We start from the raw sequence: 23,508 nt of genomic DNA on the forward strand, positions 1-23,508 counted from the left end.
AAACGAACGGTCTCGCCGATCGAGGCACAAATCCTTTACGATATATGCTGGTATTACACCAGTTAGTATTATTTTTCTTATCTGAAAGCCGGTTCTGGGCGAGAATCACGCATGCATTCAAACAGAGGATTATCGCGGAGGAACTGCCTTGAAACCATGAGCTGCAGTTGGGGGACGGAGCTGTGGGTGAGTACAGCCGCGAGACACTGAGGCGAATGCATCTGCAAGATATTAAGCAATATAGTGCACAGAATGTTGATGATCTCCATTAGTAACATGCATATGGACATTAGTGACAGATAAATAGCCCACCGCACCACCCATCCATTTTACAGTGATGCAGATCTTAAATTCCAGCTACTGTTACAGGAATCTTTCATTTAGCACCGAATCTTTTGCATGCATGTACAGATATTTTAAAGCAAGCAAATGCACGCTCTCTAAAGCTCATTTAAGGCAATTATTAGCCATCAGCATTGACTAAATACCCTGGATGGCAATAATCCTGGGCTAATGCTGTCCCTAACCACATGCAATGAGGCTGGAGCAGGTGCACAGGTTATTCCCATGCATGTCCTGTTTTAGCTTTGATGTTGCAATGTGTATGTAATAAAGTAATAGTGTAATATTGTTGCACCACAGCTACTATTATGATCTTAAATATTTCATATTTTCAAGACTGTTCATTGTTGGCTGTAACATCATGCAACCTTAACCTAGTAACAACACCATAATGTAGGATAAAATATTCAAGGTTGTGTAGCCTGTGGTTAAATATCTGGGCTGTTAACCAAAAAAATTAGACCTTGCAAGCTTCCACTTGATCTGAATTTGTTGTAATTTGTGTAGAAGAGACAGGGAATGTGGTAATATGGGGTAAATTGTAACATCATCAGTTTAACCAATTAGAAATAAGTTATGGGGTGAAATCATCAGCCACCACCCTCTTCAGGTGACAGTAGAAGCTTGTAACCCTTTGCGAGGGTAATATTTTAAAAGGATTTATAGGACTAAAACCAAGTTTATAATTTGATTTGTGGTCATGTTAATGGATGTTAAGTGACAGAACTTGTATCATCTGAATCAGCAAGTTTTCATTTAATTAAATTAAAAGCCTTCCATCGTCATATTTAATATATATCAGGGTTGGTGTGGGAAAGTTATTTGAACAACCACACTAAATTACAGCATTCATACATTGGTAGGTTATGACAACAATGCTCCTTGTAGTTGATTTAATTTAAGTTTAAGGAAAAGTAGATTTTTTAAATACTTTAATTTGACATCTTAACTGTATTAAGGTTTTGTGCATTAAACACAAAGTTACAGACATTGAAAATGTTGCTGTGGATAATAATAAGTAATAGACTGATCATTATTCAAATTGACTATTTTTGGTCAAATGCTCTAAAAGCTATATTATGGATACCACAGGAGATTCAGATCCAATATGTTTTGTAACAGTAACCTAGAGGTTAATAGGTTTCAAAACAAGTGAAATGCTCTGTGATGGATGAAGTTTGAACTGTGTATACAGCGATAAGCATTAGGCATGTTACGGCTGGAGGGCCAGCAGTGCTGAATAATGGATCTGACACGTTGCCAATGTCAGAGAATACTGCAAACTCATGAAATTATATGGGATGACTTTCATTCTGAGGGTATTTTGATATCTCTCCTTTGGGCCCGCTTTCACAGCTATATCAAATCCATCAAAGCAAAATCTATCATTTTTATCTCCTAAAGTGTTCAGTTGGCACTTTACCTTCATTGCAATTTCATATTTTGTCAATGTTATATGAACGGGAGATGCTCTGAATGGTTAGTCGTTCATATGTTAACTTTCGGTCTGATGTTTTTCTGTCTTTTGCAGGATCAGTTTGATAATTTAGAGAAACACACTCAGTGGGGCATTGAGTTTTTGGAACGCTACACCAAGTTTGTGAAGGAACGGTCTGAAATTGAACTGAGCTATGCTAAACAGATCAGGTAAGATAAAGACAGATTTGTGGCTCATATTTGTAGTTCTTATAATGATAAGGTAATGTTATCATAAATTAGATGCTCATATTTTGTCAGTTGAAGTCATCTAGTGCGTTATGCAATACAGATTGTTTTAAAGCAGCTTCAATTTTAGCTGTAAAGCAGCTCTACAGAAGTGTCATTATTTACCTCAAATTAGATTCAGTGTTGATTCACTTCAGTTCATTAACTGTCAATGTTGCAAAGTTCATCAATTATGAAACAACTTCAGAAAACAATAGTGTTATTATCCAGTTTTTTGTTTTAATATAATATTATTAATAATAGTTTCTGAATGTAATAAAATATTAATAAATAATAGAATTTTGTAGAGGTGTAACCTTCAGTAATTGTATATATTATAATATAATTATTTTATTTTAGTGGAAATTCAATCAAAAATAAATGAAGCATGTGGCAATTGCTATGTTTGGATAATCCAGTGAATTAAATACTATTTTTGATCCTCACAGATTTGTGTATCTGAACTGTCAGTAATGCATCAGTTTACTTTTCAGTCTGAATGCAACATAAATGACAACTGAAGCATACAAATATTCAAAAAGATGGTATTTTATGAGGACAAGGTATTATGTCAGTGAGAACAAACATAAAACTGGTCACATGTCCGACGTGTATTACCATGGATACTGAGTTTCCACGGCTCTGACCCACATTCTATTATCTACCACTGATTCTGTGATATTTCTTGCTGGCTGCATTTTGGAAGTTTATTAAGCAGCAGTTTCCACTGGAGATGTTGACCCTGAGGACACAGGATGACTTACCAGCATCATCTGCACTTCCCGCTCAAAGACATACATATAGAAACCTCAGCGTTTATAACAAACCCCACAGCTGGAGCTCACAGCGTGCAACAAACAGGCCCTTTCTGTTTGTATTTTCTGATCACATAAGAGAAAATCCTCTTTTCGTAGCCGTTCGCTCAATCCGTGCGTTGTTGTTATTTTTAAGAACTGTGTCAGACTGTATTTTGCTCTCAAAAAGGAGCCTTTAATTCACAACATCTCCCAGAGGCTTTTTTGTTTGTTGTTCAGCCATGGGTGAAAGATTTATTAAGCGCTAAGCACATGTTAGCAGATAAACGGCATCGACATGGATCTGTCTGACCGAAGAATAATAGTCCTTTAAAAGCCGCTGGGTTGGGTTATTCTAATGAGGATTTATTTAGGGCTTTATCAACCTTTTTCCTATTTGCCGTTGCGTATTGACGCATAGGGCGGCCCATTTAGGCCAATCGTAGGGAAACTAGCAGACAATAAAGCAATTGCATCGGTGTGGTCTTGTCAAGAAACTGCAAGATGGTGATCTGCCTAGCAACACGTCAGACTCCTGGGAGGTACCGTTGGGTGTGTGCAGAGAGAGGGAGAGATAGAGTGAAGGAGAGCTGCAGGAAAAAGCAGAGGGGGCGGCACCATCAGCATGCGCTCTCTCACAATCGTAATTGATTTTAAGCCATTTATAGGCCCTCTTGAAATTAATCACATGATATTCATGTATAAAGGAATGGTTTTCACTGTGTCATTTGTCGTTTTCCATTCTGATTGACAAAGGTCAGCCTCCTGAATCAGGTGCCTTGTTCAGTGGGATGATACGATTATTCTTATGGTGACAATATTAGCTTTTGTTTGCACTGCAGTCTCGCGTTGCACCACAAGCACCATTAGATCTCACTGACATGCACAATTTCACTCATTCAGATTATTGAGAAACAAAGACACCATCAGTGAAATGTCTTGTTTGCTTTGCTTTTTTGGTGGAAGAAATGTTTGCTAAATTGCTGTTTTTTATGTTAGAGTAATTGTCTTTAAACAATTTTTTTTTAATCCATATTTAAATGCTATTAAGTAATTTATGCACCACTACTTACCAAAGACGAAATACTCTCTCGATCTGCTATTGGTTGAACAAACAGATAAAACTCACACCATTGGTTCAGCCAATGTTGGGCTGGTTCAAACAAACATAATTTACATATTACTTTTTTATAGTTGCTTTATAGAATAAAGCGATTGAACATTTTAACAAGTGTCTTATCTTTCTTATTATAGGAATCTGTCCAAGAAGTATCAGCTCAAGAAGAACTCTAAAGAGGACGAGGAATTCAAGTGAGTGAGAACAGTTCGGCATATATAAATCATACACGTGTATTTTGATATATTAATGTAGCCTTTTACTAATGATGTTTCAAATTTACTACACAAAACATGTCATGCTGTTCAAAAGTTTGGGGTCCGTAGGATTTCGATATTTTTAAAAGAAGTCTCTTATGCTCAACAAGGTTTCATTTATTTGATCAAAAATGCAGTAAAACAGGAATATAGTGAAATATCATTACAATTAAAAATGCATTTTTATGTATATTTTAACAAAAACAAAACTAACCCCAACTAATTTATTCCTGTGATGCAAAGCTGAATTTTCAGCAGCATTACTCCAGTCTTCAGCGTCACATGATCCTTCAGAAATCATTCTAATATGTTGATTTGCTGCTCGAGAAACTTTTCTCATTATTATCAATGTGGTTGATATTAATTTTATTCACATTTGCTGAAGAAAAATATTAATTTCCAACCCAATCTAACCCAAACTTTTGACCGGTAGTGTATACTAGTGCTATCAAACGATTAATCGCGATTAATCGCATCCAAAATACAAGTTTGGGTTAACATAATATATGTGTGTGTACTGTTTATTATATATGTATAAATACACACACAAACAGTATATATTTTAAAAATATTTACATGTATTTACTAGGGCTGGGACGATACGCTAATCTGCCGATTCAATACTATCCTGATACTTGTGTGCCAATTCAATATATATTGCGATAATTGAGTATTGTGATTGTATAACTATTGTGATTCGATATTACAATTTATTGTGATTTTTGTTTGCATACTAAATAGAAAATACTTGATTATACCCTTAAAAGAGACTCTATATGATGAGTCATTAACAAAAACAAAGCATCACATCTTTCTGAACTTTTATTTCAGGAGCATACACATACACCGTGTATATTTAAAGTACTTGAATCATGAAACTTTCAAGGACCAAAACCCTGAACTTGCACATGAATATAATAGTCAAATCTTCAACAAAATGAGTAGAAAAAATACTTTCTGAAATCAAATAAAGTGCTGTTACTTTGCATACCGTTTTAGTCATGTTTAGTCATGTTTTCCCGGCAGTGTGTAAAATCCAAAGCGTTTCCACACTTGGGATTCATAATGTGAAGGTGCAGAAAGAATTCTGGAAGAGGTTTGATCTTCTGCCTCCGTCGTGGTTTTGCTTTCTCGTGCCAACTTGAAACGTATATGACATCATCTAACGCAGCGGCACATCGCACACACATATATTATGTAAGCAAAATGTTTTATTTTAAATGCGATTAATCGTTTGACAGCACTAGTATATACACAAATTAGTTTTTGTTTAGATATAATCAAAGTTGTTTGATTTAATTAACATTTAATTTTAAGGATCTATTGTGTGAAAAATGTTTTGCTGTCATAAAATTTCATTATTCAGTTGCCCTAAAGCTATTTGGACACTTGCTTGAATGCAAAATATCAAACTTAAAAATAACACACTTTTCGAGATAAATCTTTCCCAAAAAGAAATTGATGATGTTACGAGTTGACACTAGTTGGGTAAAAGTGACATTCAGAAATTTTTAATATAAATGTTAAAGGAACACTCCACTTTTTTTGTAAACAGGCTCATTTTACAACTCCCCTAGAGTTAAACAGTTGAGTTTTACCGTTTTTGAATCCATTCAGCTGATCTCCGGGTCTGGCGGTAGCCAGAAAGTAGTCCCCAGCTATATCGTAGCTAGTTACTTTCAGGTGCTGCGTAATATCACTGCACCCATGGTACGGCAGCAAAGTTCCTTGATTATTACGCCGGAATGAGAGTATAGTTCCTAGACATATCAGCCTAGAAAACCGCAACATTTCATTTTCCGTCGGTCTTAGTACACAATGTAACTACAGAAGAGTCGAGCTTTAAATAGGAAAATTATCTAAACTCTTTGGTAATTTTTCGGCAAGATGCTAATGGTCTAATCAGATTCAATGATCTCTGCTAAGCTAAGCTAAAAGTGCTACCGCCAGATCGGCTGAATGGATTCAAAAACGGTAAAACTCACCTGTTTAACTCTAGGGGAGTTGTAAAATGAGACTATTTTTTTTAAAAAGCGGAGTGTTCCTTTAAGGGTCCAAAAATGTTCATATTTATGTATTTTGTCATTTTATCGGTCAGTATTGATATCAACACCAGTATCAGCCTTTGAAAAAATTTACCACTATTGTGTTGATTTTGCTTTTGAATTTATTTTATTTTTCTAATTAAGCAAGAGAAACTAATTTTTGCCACATCTATAATGTCTCATCTTGCTTTTTTTGTGATGTATTAACGTTTTCACATTTGCCATCAGGTACACCACATGTAGAGCGTTTCTAATGACTTTAAATGAGCTGAACGACTACGCGGGTCAACACGAGGTCATCGCCGAAAACCTGTCCACTCAGATAATGGCAGAGTTGAGCCGCTACACTCAAGAACTGAAGGCTGAACGGAAATCGGTACGAACGTGTCTTTTCCACACTTTCATTATCATGACGATAACCAAAAACTCCTGCTCTCAGCTTTCTAGAGATCATTTAAAGAGATTACCTTCCGAAAAAAGTATCAAATCCCTCAATAACATAAATCAGCCCGTTAAAGACATGAGTGAAACCACAAAAATAATTCCTTCTCTGCTCTCCAGCACAGCGCTCACCTCTGACAAATCCAGGGTTAATCGCATAGGAATATGGTATTATTTTGTTGATGATTTCTCCCAGCTCTGTGGAATGAAGCCAGAACCAATGTGGGTCATGTATTCAGGTCAGTGGAGTTTGAGAAGGTCGCCCTCCCCCCGCTCTCAGCCTCTCTTGTCTAAAGGTTCTCGTGCGGGTTCATGAGGCCTCTGTCTGAGGCTGGTGGCTGGAAGTAATATGACAGCGGAGTAAAACTCCACCACACTCAAGCTGAGGAAGGCTTCGTTCGCCTCCGACCTCCGTTGATGCATTTTGTCTGTCTTTTGTGTTCAAATGTCACGCCGAGAGAAAGTGGTCTTTAGGTATTTTTCATAAACAGTCGTGGTATGCCGTGAGTGGGCACACACAAGCGATCGCCTGTGCTGGTTTGTCAGTGACGTGTACGCTAATGAGAGCCCCTAAATAAATGATTTGTGTTCCAGTGAGGAACTCTGCAGTTAATTAACATTTATTGTACATGAGTACGTCTTTGCTTCCGTAATTGAATTCTTTATGGAATGACGAGGGATTTGGATTCAGGAACAGCTCTGGAATATAATCTTTCTAGCAGCTGCTGTCTGGCTTGATTGTCTCACATTTCATTTAATCAGCTTAGATTCCAATTAAATGACTTTTCAGCGTAATATTTTAAAAGGACATGTCAGTAACACAATAATAAGTCAAACTGTGATAGTTGTCATGACTCTGCAAGAACTGAAATAGAATTTCTTGATCTGAAATGGAGTGCCTTATTTGTTAAAAATACAGTCTCTCGTGGTTTGTTTACAGTATAAACAGCCAAATATTTAAAAGCATAAATATTAATAATAACCAGATTAAACTCTTACCACCAAGAAATATAGTTACTGTAATTAATCCACTTGTGCTTTAAAAGAATAAAAAGCAGTTCACCTAAAAATATGAACATTTTGGAATATAATGAACAAGTCTGGACTACTTTTATGACGCTTGTTTGCTCACTGTCCAGTTTGGATGGAAAATAACTGCTTTAGTTCCTTTTAGGTTTCATGAAAAAAAAGAAAATAATGGGGTTAAGAACAACACTGGAATGAGTAACTTATGATCAAATGTTCATTTTTGGATGAGCTGTTAATGTAATTGCTGTCAAATGTGCAGTAACTATTCGTTTTCTAACAAATATTAACCTAATGTATCCATTGTTATGTTCTGTACTGTTTTTATTAACTCTCGGAGGTACAGACTGCATTGCAACTTTGTTTTATGTGTTGGTTTTGAGTTGCGCACATTTTCTTTGCATCTTCTTCAGAGAAATGTAAAATGTAAGTACGCAAAAAATGCTGTTCTTATAAACTTTCTGTTTATCAAAGAATCCTAAAATGTATAGTTCCACAAAAATATTTGTCGTTTTCAACATAAATAATAGTAAGAAATGCGATTTGAACAGCAAATCAGTATATTAGAATTATTTCTAAAGGATCATGTGACACTGAAGAAAATTCAGCTTTGCCATTACGGGAATAAATTACATTTTAAAATATATTAAAAATTTAAAATGTATATAACAATATTTTACAATATCTCTATATTTTCATCAAATAAATGCACACTTGGTGAGCAAAAGAGATTTAAGAGAAATCCCAAACTTTTGAACAGTAGTGTTCTAAATTTTAGATCTATTTCTTGTCTTTTCTTTCCTCAAGCATTTCCATGATGGCCGCAGGGCGCAACAACACATTGAGAATTCCTGGAAGCAGCTGGAATCGGTGAGTCAGTTTAACTGAACAGAACATAGTGTGAATATTCAAATGTTTCCTGATACTGGCCTCTCTTTCATCACCTGTCTAAGATATGCACTAGAACTGGGCAGCCTTGTGTGAAATGAGCCACAGGTGCCTGTAAAAGACAAATCTCTTTCAAAATAAACAATAAACTACTGCTATAGGTTTTAATACATAAAAAAAATATAAAACTAATGATAAATATAGAATAGCAAACTAAAAGTAGCACTGCTACAAGATACATGACAGTGGCATTCATTTTTTTCAGCAATAAGTAGTGGTATAAAATCTAAAATGTTAATTTCTCATTTTAATGTAAGGTTTTTTTTTGTCTCTTTCAGAGTAAGAGAAGATTTGAGCGAGACTGTAAGGAAGCGGATCGCGCTCAACATTACTTTGACAAGATGGATGCTGACATTAACGTGACTAAAGCAGATGTGGAAAAGGTATGGATCACATGTGTGCGTGAGAAGAGACAGATCCTATCACAAACCCTTCATTCTCCATGACTGCTTTCATCCTTTTCTGTGAGTCTGTGTGGATGATCCTTTTTTGAAATGGGGCGGTGGTGACGGATGCTGATATAACAGATGTCGAGTTCAACTTTCTGAAAGTTAGAGTGAATCTGCCCTCCTCATAACTTATACCTCACCTGCTCCTACCTTACAGTACCTTCCCAGTATTGCAGAAAATTACCTTTTTAAAAAAAAAGAAGGGAAGTCAGAAAGCACAAAAAAAAAATCTGTGATTATATTGGTACCTGCTAATACTTTGTTGATTTTTTAATTTTTTGGTGATTAGGCAGATGTATAAAACAGATGATATACTGTATCATATATTTTTTATTTCCAGTTCAATTCCAGGTTTTTAAAATGCAAACAGTGTACCATCTTTTCTATTGAAATATGTAATCAAAATTCTAAACTGGAGCTTTAGTATGAACATCAGGGCTGAATTTAATTAATAAAATATGCAACATTAAGAATATTGAGATTAATGTACTTTATGAATTTTATTGTTTTATCATTTTTAATTTTAGTGTCGACAGCTCTCCCTGATTTGCTACTTGCTAGTATTAGAGTGTAAAGACAAAGATGTTTTGATTGTGTTTTTGAAGTTCATTTTACAGCATAAAAAAAAAAACTGCTAGATTTGGGAAGTTGGTTTCATTTCTTTGGATCAGTTCAAACTGTCTGTTTCATTCGATACAAAATGATTAAGTGATTTTTATGAAAACAAATCATTAGTTCAGAGAAAATATCTAGATATTTATTATAAAATAAAATATTCTTTAAAATATGAACATTATAAAGTTCTATAATATAATAATAAATATGTAATTATCACTTACAATTTATTAAGCCATCTAAAAGTTCTATAATTATAAATCATTCAAAAATGCAATTTCTGAATCATATAAATTAGGAAATTAAAATTTAAACGTTCATCAATGAAAGTAATAAGCTCACACGCCGCAAAAACAAAGGTAGCTAATATGACAACTAATATGAAACAAAGACAACTAATATGGCAGCAGCCATTTGTTTTGAACCTAAGGCCAAATGAACAGATTTGGTTTTGCCCATGTGTAGATGTCTTCTTAAGTAACTTCTGTTACTAGTGTGTCTGTGACACTAATCGACTCTGTCTTTGTTTTTTAACATGTCTTAAAGCGGTGTTCTCTCAAGGTAGGTTTGATCCAAGAGTCGTCTTTGTCGGTGGGGAGTTTGTTAACTTGTTCGGTGTATTACCCATATCAGCAAAGAGTGTTTGTCGTAATTTTCGTTGTTTTTCGTTTTTAGCTTTTGTTACGTTCACGTCTATGCTTGCAGCGAATCTTTCCTGTATTCACCATGTACAAATGTACAGAATAAGACTTGTCATGGGAGACGTTAAAATGCGAAAATGGGCTACGTTGTAAGGGTTACAGCGGAGACTGATTTCACAAAATCAATAGCAATTACCGCACGATTTACTGTCAACCACAAAAAGTCCTGAGTCTGAGAGTCTGTGCACACTGTCTGGTTCATGTACATGCAGTTGTTTATGTACAGTGGCCCCAAAAATCATTTTGACACTTAAAAATCAATGAATTCATTGCATTAAATTAAGTGGCAGAAGCACACTTTTCAAGCAACAAATTTTGGTTTATTAAGTTTTAAGTATTTAACTATAAATATGTTGTTCACAATTAATAAAAAAAGTGTTGTGACACTTTTTACTGGAGCATGTTCATAATTAATGTGATGAACTACTGTATGTCTGTGATTACTTGAGGAGCACTTTAAATTTGTTAAAAATCACCAAAACACCAGCTGATTAAAAGACATTGAGCAAAAAAGGTTTAGAAAGTAAATTAGTTCTGAGAAAAGCTCTTAACTATTTTGCATATGCAACTTTTTGTGTTTACTGCAATGATGTTCACAAATTTATGTGGTTTATTTAAGTGTCCAAATGCTTTTTTGTCTGCTGTATGTGTTTAGTTAGTATGCATGATGAATGGATGTCTGGTGCAATTCATTTGGATCATTTTGACTTTTGTTTTGGAACAACTTTGAACATTCATTGTCATTTTTGTGTGTGTATGTGTGTTTGTTTTCTCACACACTGTTGGTACACTACCATGTTCCTCTTGTCAAAGTCTTCTTTATCAATAGCATACTACCATACTACTCATACTATTTGTTTTTATGTAATGGAGTACCCAACCTACATTACCCAAAGTGTGCCATATACAATCAGAGCACAATAAGTGAGAGATCCCACAATGCAATACATTCAGCTTCCATTACCTTCCATTTCTACAGAGCCTGCACATGAATACACATAAATGCACATTTATCGTGGCCTCATTTTAGTAAATTGCGGTCATGTTGTACAAATTTGTTTCCTCATTTTGAATGATTTAAAACAAATTATATATATATATATATATATATATATATATATATATATATATATATATATATATATATATATATATATATATATATATATATATATATATATATGCGCACACACACACGCACACACACACACTAAATTACAAGTACTTATAAATTTACCAACATCAAAAGGTGATGTTATTATTCTGCTAGTTTAGAATTGTTTTTTTTTTTACATTATAAATGCATTTTTATAAGTGAAAATATTTACATAGCTGCCTCGCAGTTAGTGAAGTGAAGTGAAGGAATTTGTGCTCTGCATTTAACCCATCCAACGTGCACACACACAGCAGTGAACACACACACACACACCGTGAACACACACCCGGAGCAGTGGGCAGCCATTTATGCAGCGGCGCCCGGGGAGCAGTTGGGGGTTCGGTGCCTTGCTCAAGGGCACCTCAGTCGTGGTATTGAGGGTGGAGAGAGCGCTGGACATTCACTCCCCCCACCTACAATCCCTGCCGGCCCGAGACTCGAACCCGCAACCTTTGGATTACGTGTCCGACTCTCTAACCATTAGGCCACGACTTTCCCCAGCTAGAAGTTAGTCATAGACGATACAGTATCACCATTAATCACCATTTTGTGATTAAAGCATCATTCGACAATTTCGTCTGCTTATATAAAAAAAAGTACTAACACCACCATATGTCAGTTCAGCTAAATAACTGATGACCTTGTTATTGGATAAGGCACATTTTCTGTTTTCATGTATTTTTGAGTGGACGCTTACTAATTATTGTGTAAAGTAAATTATTTACATCTCTCATACTCGTATCTGAATTAAATTTTCTAACTCACAAATCTGCTGAATAAATGATTGATAAACATCGGTCTTCAGTTGTGTTATTTTCCCTGAGTACATCATTTGATTATATTTCTGTGTTTGATTTGTGATGTTTGCGTTGTTTGTCCTCTCTTACTCTTGCACAGAGCATTTGGTTAAGTGTGTAGATCACTGACTGTATCGATCTGAAGTTGACACCAGGCTACGCTTATATCTTTCTGTAATCTGCTAATTGACTCTCAGTGTTTGTTGACTTGTGTCATGTCAAAGATGATCGTTTTATTTGTCAGTCCTTGCCCTTTACGTTCTGATGTCACCCTTGTAGAAAGGATCTTGATGTCTTTTTCGCTGTCTGTCTCTTGTGCTTTTTGTCTATCTAGGCGAAACAGCAAGCTCAGATGAGGCATCAGGTAGCAGAGGACAGTAAAAACGAGTACCTGACCTACCTACAGAAGTTTAACAAGGACCAACATGAGCACTACTACACGCTTATACCACATATCTTTCAGGTGAGAGTCTCTCTCGACCAAAGTAAAATATTTGAATGTTGATAAATGACAAATGTGTTCATAATGTGGTCAAAATGTGTTTTCTGTCTTGCAGAGGATACAGGAGATGGAGGAGAGGCGGGTGGGCAGGGTGAGGGAGAGCATGCGGGTGTACACTGAGGTCGAGCGTAAAGTATTGCCCATCGTCAGCAAGTGTCTGGACGGCATGACCAAGGCAGCTGAATCCATCGAGCCTAAAATGGTACGTTAAGTGCTGCGACTCCTTTATGCTGAAAATGCACCATGGTTCCGAATTACATAGCCATATGTTGATCAGCCTACTGCTGGAAAATCCTATTCAGCGAAAATCTTTTATAAAGCCATAAAATACTTCTTTTTTTTTTATCAGTGTGGATGAGAATCGAGGTTCTTGTTAAGAATTGTTTTTTTATTTAACTCAATGCCCAATCAGTGATCATCTGACTTCACGAACCAATGACTCTTTGAGTTAATGAATCTGTCAAAAAGGTTTTTAAATCAGTCAGTTACTATTTAAATCTGAAGTGTAATATCTGTGCTACTAATTCCTGTCCATAAAAATTATTTTATACTCACCAAAACTGCGTTTGCTTGATCAGAAGTACAGTAATACTTTGAAATATTACTACAATTTAAAATAACTTTTCTATTTTAATGTATTTTAAAATGTAATTTATTCCTGTGATGCAAAGTTGAATTTTTAGTATCGTTACTCCAAGCGTCACATGATCCTTCAGAAATCATTCTAATATGAAGAAGCAAGAAGCATTTCTTCAAGAAGCAAGGTTCTTATCATCAATTGTGCTGCTTAATATTTTTCTGGAAACCATGATACATTTTATTCAGGATTCTTTGATGAATAGGAAGTTCAAACGTACCGCATTTATTTGAAACAAATCTTTTGTAACATTATAAATGTCTTTATGATCATTTATGAAAATTTTAATGCATTCTTGCTGAATAAAAGTGATAATTTTTTTAAATAAAAATAAAAAAACTCCATATCTTTTGAATGGTAGTATAATTTTAGAAATTTTTGAAAAAGTGAAAAATTAAAAAAAGGAAGAGGAAATAAAAATTTAATGCAATGACTTATTGATGCACTGCGTCACAGATAGGACTATGATTTGTAAAAGTTTTCTTGGCTGTGGGGTGAATTAACTTTTTCCAATGAAGCCAGCAGATGAATAATATACCAGTTGAAAATGCTGACTGGATTTCTGTGATTATCGCTGGCCCACTTACAACCTAACGAGTGGTGATCGTTATGTAGCGACGTCGTCCAGGTTACCATCAATAATTTACAGCTGCGGGGGAATCGCTGGCAGCTAACGGGGCTGATGTGCTTGTTGTTCGTCTCATCTGCTAAATCCTGATATAGCGCTCATGTGGCCATCACCATCCTGTCCAAATATTGCAGATGGGGAGTCTAATTTCCACCGCAGTACTAATTGACTCATACAAGCTGGGTTTTGCTGCAGATTTGAAGTGGCTTAGCAACAAAGACTTAAAGGATTAGTTCACTTTTAAAAAAACTTTTGCTGATAATTTACTCACCCCCATGTCATCCAAGATGTCCATGTCTTTCTTTCTTCAGTCGAAAAGAAATTAAGGTTTTTGATGAAAACATTTCTCCATATAATGAACTTCAATGGGACCCAAACGGTTCAAGGTCCAAATGACAGTTTCAGTGCAGCTTCAAAGGGCTTTAAATGATACCAGACGATGAATAAGGGTCTTATCTAGCGAAACGATTGGTCATTTCAAAAATAAATTAAAAAGTTTAAGTTTTATAAGCACAAATGCTCGCCTTGCTCTGTTCTGTGATGCGCGTTCGTGGCGTCACGTAATACGCAATGACGTGGAAAAGGTCACGGCTGACTTAGGCGGAAGTACCGTGTCAGTAGGCTTTTTAATATTAAAACACCCAGGATACGCACACGAAATGGGCATTTTAAACGATAAACTGACACAAAGACATTTGAATATGTGTATATGCTCCTCCTTCCGCACATTTGTAAACACTGACTCGGTACTTCCGCCTAAGTCAACCGTGAGTCAGATTTTTTCAATCTAGTCAGATTTTTCTGAAGAACAGTGCTCAGTTGAACTGTTCAGAACAAACAAGGGACTCATGAACAACCATCACAAAACAAAAAAACAGTCGTAGATCATCCAGGTAACCACACACAGTATTAAGAACCAAGGGTTCCCAAACTTTTGAATGTGGTTATTTTAATAATTTCAGCTATTTTTTTTGTCTTGTGGACTATATGTAAACATCTTTTATGGAAAATATCTTACTCAGGACAGTACTAAATAAAAAATAACATGCATTTTGTATGATCTCTCTTATTTTGGTAAAATTATCCACATTTTCACAGATTCTGCAAGGGGTTCCCAAACTTTCTATCCCCACTGTATATATATATATATATATATATATATATATATATATATATATATATATATATTAGAGATGCACCGATACTGAATTTCTGATCATGTGAAGAGAGTGAGAGAGGCTCTTTGGGAGCAGAGCCTGGTTTATACTTACCGCGTCAGCACGAGCTGAAAAAAATGATGCGAATATTGAGGAAACAATGGAGGCGGGATGGAGGATTTGGTTTTCAAGTGAAAGTAAAATAAAAGACTGCTTCTTAAACCAGAGAAGGTGAACATGTTGGTTTTGTCTTTCCTGTTTATCTCACGTTACGCTATGTAGGCTCTCTTTAAATGTTCTTTATTTATTTGATTCCTCAGTGCTAAACGTTCTGGTGTAGCCTATGCCATGCCTCGTCTTATTCGTTTATGTTAATTACATTATATAAGTTAGTTTGTAGCGTACCGTTTTATTATTGTTGTACTTTTTAGGCTTGCTGTGATAGACAGGCGGCACCGCGTCATTTAGATTTTTTATAGTAATAAAATTAATTTAGTTCAGTTAGAGGACACTACAATTAAAACTGAAAGCGGCTGCTCAATGCAGCGCACCGATCGAACAACAGATCAGATTTCATTTATCACCTGAGGAGAGTGAGTTGAGCTGACTGACAAGAAGAGTGAGGTGAAAAAGACAAGACCATGGCGGAAGAGTTTCAAAACGAAATGTAAAAGTGCCTATTTTAAAAAATATTTTGGATTTTGAAAATCCTGTTGACTTCTGCCATTAATCTACGTGATAATGGAAGTTTTTTTTTTTTAACATTCGTTTCTTATTTATTTGGTTCCACAGTATTTGCTGATTTTTATTTTATTTAAACGGTGTATTTTTATTCATTTTGTTAATAAAAGTTCTATGTTCTACATTGTATTTTGTTGTTACTTGAATTGAATTCAAGCAATTGATGCCGAATTGCTGCTAATTTTAAAAGTGAAAGTAAAATGCGCACGATGCTTTCATACCTATTTAAGCAAAGGAAAGTGAGGGAAAGAGGGAAAACTCAAACAAAATAAAAACAAACAACTGCTTGATATGGAACTGCCGCAAATTTAAAAGTGAAAGTAAAATGTGCATGGTGCTTTTTCAAACTAGGCTATTTAAAAGTGAAGGAAAGTGAGGGAAAGAGGGGAAACTCGAACTAAAAGCCAACAACTGCTTAAACTGGAAGATACTTTAACTTGAACTGAGGTGCAATAGTGATCTGTCACGTCACATTTAAAAGCGCATTCATTGTTTGAGAGTTTGCTTGTGCTGAGAGTTTGTTTCTTATCAGAAGTAAGAAAGCACAGAACTCTTTGTGTTTATTGGATGCGAGGCGTGGTACAAATGTTTGGTGTGGAGAAAAACTTCAGATCTTGCAATGCTGGCTTGAACTATGGGTGATTCATCTGGTCAAATAGAGTATAATGTAGCTTTTCTTTTTACTGTTAATGCCTTATTGTCACGTTAATTTTGACAGCCCTAAATTCAGTATGAGTTCTAGTCTGACACGTTTTTCCGCCGACTTTTGATTGACCGGATATAATCGGCCCTTATCATCGGCTGAATTTGAACAGTGAAGTAAATTGCTTTTATCGGCCGATACCGATTGTTGGCCGATACATTGGTGCATTTCTAATAGATATAGATTATATATATATATATATATATATATATATATATATATATATATATATATATATATATTAGGGGTGGCACGGTACACAGATGTCATGGTTCGGTACGTACCTCGGTTCGGGGGTCACGGTTCGATACAATTTCGGTACAACAGGGAAAAAAAAGACATGTACTTTGCTCAGTTTCTTTTATTTTGATGTGAAAATGCTAAATATTATTACATGTTATATATATAAAATCTGTTTTGTTTTCATTGTGAGTGTACACAAATAAAAGCAGACCTTTAACTACAAGCAACAGCACAAATAAAAATACAATAGAGTAAAGATACAAATAAAATAATCAGTGATTTTCAGGGGGGTTTTTAGGTACAGAAATTGAAGTACGATTAAAGTAATCAAAGGTAAAACAGCATTGCATATTTGACTGTATAAATTAAAGATTGCTCTTTATTAAAGTTACAAAAGCGATTCAATCAAGAGCAGTGAGTGATTTCTTTGTTGTTGCTGTTTATTTAATATTAACTGTCACTTTAAGAGAAAGCACTGATACTGTACGCCCAGCCGGCTATGTCTGCTATAGGATACTTACCAAGACGGGCATTTTGACAGAATTTTGTGTGAATTTATCCATTAAAACACAATACTTCAGAGAGAGCTTCATATTTGCAGGTTTGTGCGCTTCTGATGAGCGCACGCACAAATCTTCTCACTGCGCGCGCGAGCTCGCGTCCTCTGGCTCTTAAATATTTGAGCTGGCAAAGCTTACATGACTTTAGTCTAAACACCGATATCAACGTGTGCTGTTCAGGTCTCACCTGTGCGCTATCAGCACCCGGGTGATGACGGAATAAATGCTCATATTCCAGCATACGGCACTCGCATTGAACAAGAGTGAATGATTTGTCCACTTATTTATTAATTTTTTTTTCTCATCGCTGTTGTTATAATGTACTGGGAAGCCAGAATGCGCATCCATTAACAGAAACATACATTAGCCGAACCCTATTTGTTTTACGTGTTATTTATAACAAACCAACGTTGTCAGAATTCAGTTGAACCGCGGTCCTAACGCGTGCCGAACCGTGTGTGGAGAACCGTGCGGTTCGGTTTTTTTCCGCGAACCGTGCCACCCCTAATATATATATATATATATATATATATATATATATATATATATATATATATATATATATTAGTGGTGTCAAAATTAGAGGCTGTAGCCTGTATATTTGCATATCAAAGCGCGAAATAAACTACGTGCATGCAATGTTGTGGTCAGTTAGTCATGAAGTTACCAAAAAGGCAATTAAAGCTGCCTTAAAACTGTGCATGCATATAATATATTTTATATGAGTCACATTCAAAAACATGTCTCTGAAATGGTTTTCAAAACTGTCCTGGAGCATCCCAGCACTGTCTCCCTCATCTAACACACCCGATTCAACTCGTCTGCTCATTAATAGAGACCTGAAGTGGGTCAGAAATGGTAAAAAGAGTTGAGAGAAAATATGATGCATGTCAGATCTGCGTCACATTCAGCAGCGGCAGCTCTTAAAGAAATAACAGCCAAAATAACCTAATAACCAGCTGCTGTGATGTCTATTAATCAAAGGACAAAGAAAAAAAAAAAAAAGAACTTTTATAGCTTTAAGAATTCATCTATATTTAATTTAGAATTTAGTGTTTAATAACTTCAATTTCTGTATATATCTGCTGAAGGGCACAGGTAAATATGACATTTATTATAATGGATTTATGTGAATATTGTTTTAAGTTAACTTAAATTAGGTTATTTTTTTAAGTCTAATAAATATTAAAATTGATAGCTCTCAATTATACTGTAATGTTGAATGGCTATAGTCAATGGTTAAATATTGGGGGGGCAATTTTATAGAGAAATCAGTACTGGTATCAGTGAGACTGGCCTTCAGTCATAAAAAAGATGCCATTAAACAAATATTAAAAAATATATTGTCTTTATGTTGTTTGTACATTCATTTGAAGATTGAGTTAATTGCGATTAATTTCAGAAAAATATGCGATTAATTAGTTTTTTTTTTTTAATCAAGTTCTCTCAATCAACTGACATTGATAAGCGGATATATATTAATATTATACAAAAAATGCAACTTTTACACGCAGCGCCGCTTATCAATGTCAGTTCCAAAACAGTGGACCAATCAGAAGACCCTGGAAGCGGGGCAAGCATTGCTTGAGCTTTTGTTTACAGTAGCAAGTTGGCATGGCTACTGTTTTATTTGACGGAAACATGGAGGAGTAGGCATTTTGCGCTGCGCTTTTAAAAAAATTTGGGATGCAAAGACTGGGCTCATTTCAGAATTTCCTGCGGTTCACTAAATGAGTGATAATCAGACTACTCAGATTCAGCAAAGAATTGAACAATTCAGTTTGACTTTCAAGTCAATTTGACTAAAACATTCAAAGAATCTTTGAAGTTCAATGATTTGTTAATGCATTGGATGTGTGTTTTCACTTCTGTGTTTCATCATTGAGGAAAGTTCTGAGGAAAGTTATATCAGGGCTGCCAACTTTTGAGTTCATCTTAGAGTTAGATTTTGGTGGCGGGGCTTGGTTATGGGGGAGGGGCTTATAGAGGGGCGTGGCTTGGTGTGGAAAAAATACAAACACAAAATCATTGCAGTAGCAGAAGTGTATTAGGTATATATTGATTGTCAAAGTATTTGGTATCTGTACAGAATTTATTGGGAGATTTACATTACATTTAATTTTCACAAACATTTTACAGAAATAGGATTAACATGTTCACAGATTAACATGTGCTCTATTGTAAGACTAGGCATATCCAGATATTTGTAATGTTTTTCTATGATAAAGTTATGTAAAATAACTGCTCAGTGCTGCAAAACAAACAACTCTGCTAATGCTAACTTAATTCTATATAAACTATAACAGCATATTAGCTACTAGCCTAAACTGGACGGAGACACGGGGCGCCCTGTAACTCACTGACCTGCCTGCGTTCACAATTCACACGGTGCAGATGACTGCAGTCACGTCATCTGCGCTTTTGGAGAAGCGCGGTCACGCCATCTACGCCAAAAATTTAGTTGCGCGTCTATATGGCGTTGCGTGGTAGTGATTGCCGTGAAGCTTCCAAACCTTTGCAAATCTTATTATTATTTTTTTTTTTTTTAAAGAGTGGGTCGGATCACGTATCAAACTGAAGCCCAGTCTGGATAACAATAAGTTGATTGAAAAACACATTATACGAGCACTTATTATTTAATGGACTTTTATTGTTTAATCGTATTCATAATGTATTACATTTTCAATAAAACATTTCAAATGTGTTTCTAAAATGTTTTTGTTTGGAAAAAATTCATTAAAAATTCATAATTGCACCAAAGTCATGACAAATGCTATTTATTACCTCACTGTATCACATATTTAAAAAAATCATAACAAAATAAAATCAAATTGTTTTCTGCAAACTCCACCAGATTCTTGTTCTGCATCTCCCCAAATACCACTGCGGTGATTTTCATGTTGTTTTACTGTATCATTGTTTAATAATTGCATACCAAAGTCATGACAAATGCTATTTATTATCTCACTGTATCACATATTTTAAAAATTATTTATGTTATCATGTTATCGTGTTTCATTGTGTTAGTTTGCTGTTTTTTAAAGGTATTTTTTAACCTAGTCAAAATAACCCAACTGCAGTTTGATTGAGATTCATTTGAATGCACAATGAAAAAACATGATTTTTGAGAATTGTTAAAAATGGTGTTATCTGTTTTTGCAAATTAATTCTTCACATATATATTATTATTTTTAACAGCATTTACCAGCATTTTTAAAGAAGTGCCTAAAACTTTTAAGTACTGTAGCTTTACAGGTAGGTTTCTTGAAGCAACTTGGAGACATTGCCACAGTTCTTCTGTATTCAGTCTGTCTCACTTTGTTCTGTTTCTACATGCCATTCCGCGTGCAAACAAAAATCTCACTGGATTGTTGCAATTAATTAAAAAATTGAATGTTTGAAAATGTAAACTCTTATTTCCTACTGACACACTGCAAAAGATATACATTTTTGCTGGTGAAAATTGTAGTGTTCTAATAATTTTGGCCGCACACACACACATTTTTTTTTGTACTGGTACTTCTATATGCTCTTATATATATTTCCACATGACAGTCATGACAGTGTGACAAACTGTTTGAGTTTAAATGCAGTTTTGAATAAATTGCAGACTCTATTTTTTGTCTCTTTCTCCTGACATGTTCATGTTGTGTGTCAAGACAGAGAAACCGCATACAAGGAAGAAGCAGGATGAGAACAACCAAAGTCTTCACTAAGCCAAACATACCAATGTCAAATACACAGTCAATATACAAACCCAATGGTTATCCCAAAATCAGCCAAAAAAACAATTTGATTTTATATTTTTGTGATTTTTTTAAATATGTGATTCAGTGAGATAATAAATAGCATTTGTCATGACTTTGGTATGCAATTATTAAAAAAACATACAGTAATACAACATGAAAATCACCGCAGTGGTATTTGGGGAGATGCAGAACAAGAATCTGGTGGAGTTTGCAGAAAACAATTTGATTTTATTTTTTTTATGAATTTTTAAAATATGTGATACAGTGATGTAATAAATAGCATTTGTCATGACTTTGGTGCAATTGTGAATTTTTAATGAATTTTTTCCAAACAAAAACATTTTAGAAACACATTTGAAATGTTTTATTGAAAATGTAATACATTATGAATACGATTAAACAATAAAAGTCCATTAAATAATAAGTGCTCGTATAATGTGTTTTTTAATCAGCTTATTGTTATCCAGACTGGGCTTCAGTTTGATACGTGATCACTCTTAAAAAAAAAAAAAAAAAAGATTTGCAAAGGTTTGGAAGCTTCACGGCAATCACTACCACGCAACGCCATATAGACGCACAACTAAATTTTTGGCGTAGATGGCGTGACCGCGCTTCTCCAAAGCGCAGATGGCGTGACTGCAGTTGCAGATGGGAGGGAGAACGGCTGACTACACAGTTTATGGGAATAAATTGTGTATTTCCCTCACAATTGTCACAAAAAACTCACTACACTGTCTGTCTGGTCTCTCTGCGCGTTGCTTTGCGAGATCATGCGGCGCGATTTTTTTTTCTCACTGCTGCACGAGTCTGCGTGAGAAAAGGGGGGTGTGGCGTGAGAGCGTGAGAATCGGGTCAATTGCGTGAGTCTCACGCTGAATGCGTGAGAGTTGGCAGCCTTGGTTATATTGATTTCAACCATATGGAATATTTCATTGCATATGCTAATTTATCTTGTAAAAGGTGTTACAGTAAGCAGAATGTGTTAAAGGAACACTCCACTTTTTTGAAAATAGGCTCATTTTACAACTCCCCTAGAGTTAAACAGTTGAGTTTTACCGTTTTTGAATCCGATCTCCGGGTCTGGCGGTAGTACTTTTAGCTTAGCTTAGCATAGATCATTGAATCTGATTAGACCATTAGCATTTGGTCATCAAAAATTTTCCTATTTAAAGCTTCCTATTTTTTTTACTTTATTTAAAGTTTTAAATAGGAAAATTATCGAAACTCTATGTTTTTTTTTGAGCGAGATGTTAACGGTCTAATCTGATTCAATTATCTATGCTAAGCTAAGCTAAAAGTGCTTCCACCAGACCCCGAGATCGGCTGAATGGATTCAAAAACGGTAAAACTCAACTGTTTAGCTCTAGGGGAGTTGTAAAATGAGCCTATTTTCAAAAAAAGTGGAGTGTTCCTTTAAGTGACACATCTATCTTACATACAACAGTTTGTGTCACTAAATAGAGTGATTTTAAACTCATTTAGTTTGAGGTTTCATCCTAAACTCTCTCATTTTTGTTATAGGACAAAGCCTGACATTTTTTATTACTGTTTTTAATCTCAGGACAGTAAGCAAGTTGTAGAATCATACAAGTCGGGCTTTGAGCCGCCGGGTGATGTGGAGTTTGAGGACTACAGCGTGTCGATGAAGAGGGCGGTGTCAGAATCGAGCTTCCTGAACGCTCGCGGAGAGAGCAGACGCCGGAGCAGGAGCAAACTGTGGCCTTTACTCAAGAGAAATAAGGTATGGGATCAGACGGATCACCTGCTTATGTCACAAACAAGCAAATAAAAACACAAATCTACACTGCTCATTTATGGTCAGCTGAGATGCAGTCATGCATGCTTTTATGTCAGAAAAAAGCTGAATAAATAATTCATGCTATTTATATTCAAGTAGTTTTATTGCTATTATAGAGTGTTTGCATTGGCTAATTTATGCAACTAGTTTCATGCAGCTTGTTATGGAATCTTGTAGTTTTGATGATATAAATCATTAGCTGTTTATGCATTAGGAAAGCAGTTGTTTTAATAGTCCAACTCTATTTAAGCTTAATAGGCACATAAAAGAACAGAGAACTATGTTGCTCATTTATAGCTCATTACGATGCAGTCATGTATATTTAATGCCCAAATATAAATCATGTTTTTTATATTCAAGTAGTTTTATTGCTATTTAGGAGTGTTTACAATGGCAGT

The 23,508-nt window shown here is 35.2% G+C and overlaps 1 protein-coding gene across 1 annotated transcript in view; it reads left to right on the forward strand.

The window, feature by feature from the left end:
• Window positions 1–38: 38 nt before the first annotated feature.
• Window positions 39–23,508, forward strand: part of LOC306848265 (formin-binding protein 1-like) — a 31,129-nt gene continuing 7,659 nt past the window's right edge. Inside the window, exons 1-9 of the mRNA XM_079382721.1 lie at window positions 39–186; window positions 1,874–1,989; window positions 4,095–4,151; window positions 6,488–6,635; window positions 8,534–8,596; window positions 8,953–9,057; window positions 12,727–12,855; window positions 12,950–13,096; window positions 22,874–23,053. Of these exons, the coding sequence (XP_079238847.1) occupies window positions 112–186; window positions 1,874–1,989; window positions 4,095–4,151; window positions 6,488–6,635; window positions 8,534–8,596; window positions 8,953–9,057; window positions 12,727–12,855; window positions 12,950–13,096; window positions 22,874–23,053 (1,020 nt within the window). The 5' untranslated portion in view covers window positions 39–111. The remainder of the gene's footprint in view (window positions 187–1,873; window positions 1,990–4,094; window positions 4,152–6,487; window positions 6,636–8,533; window positions 8,597–8,952; window positions 9,058–12,726; window positions 12,856–12,949; window positions 13,097–22,873; window positions 23,054–23,508) is intronic.

This window comes from Barbus barbus (genome assembly GCF_936440315.1).
Source record: "Barbus barbus genome assembly, chromosome: 28".
NCBI classification, from domain to species: domain Eukaryota; kingdom Metazoa; phylum Chordata; class Actinopteri; order Cypriniformes; family Cyprinidae; genus Barbus; species Barbus barbus.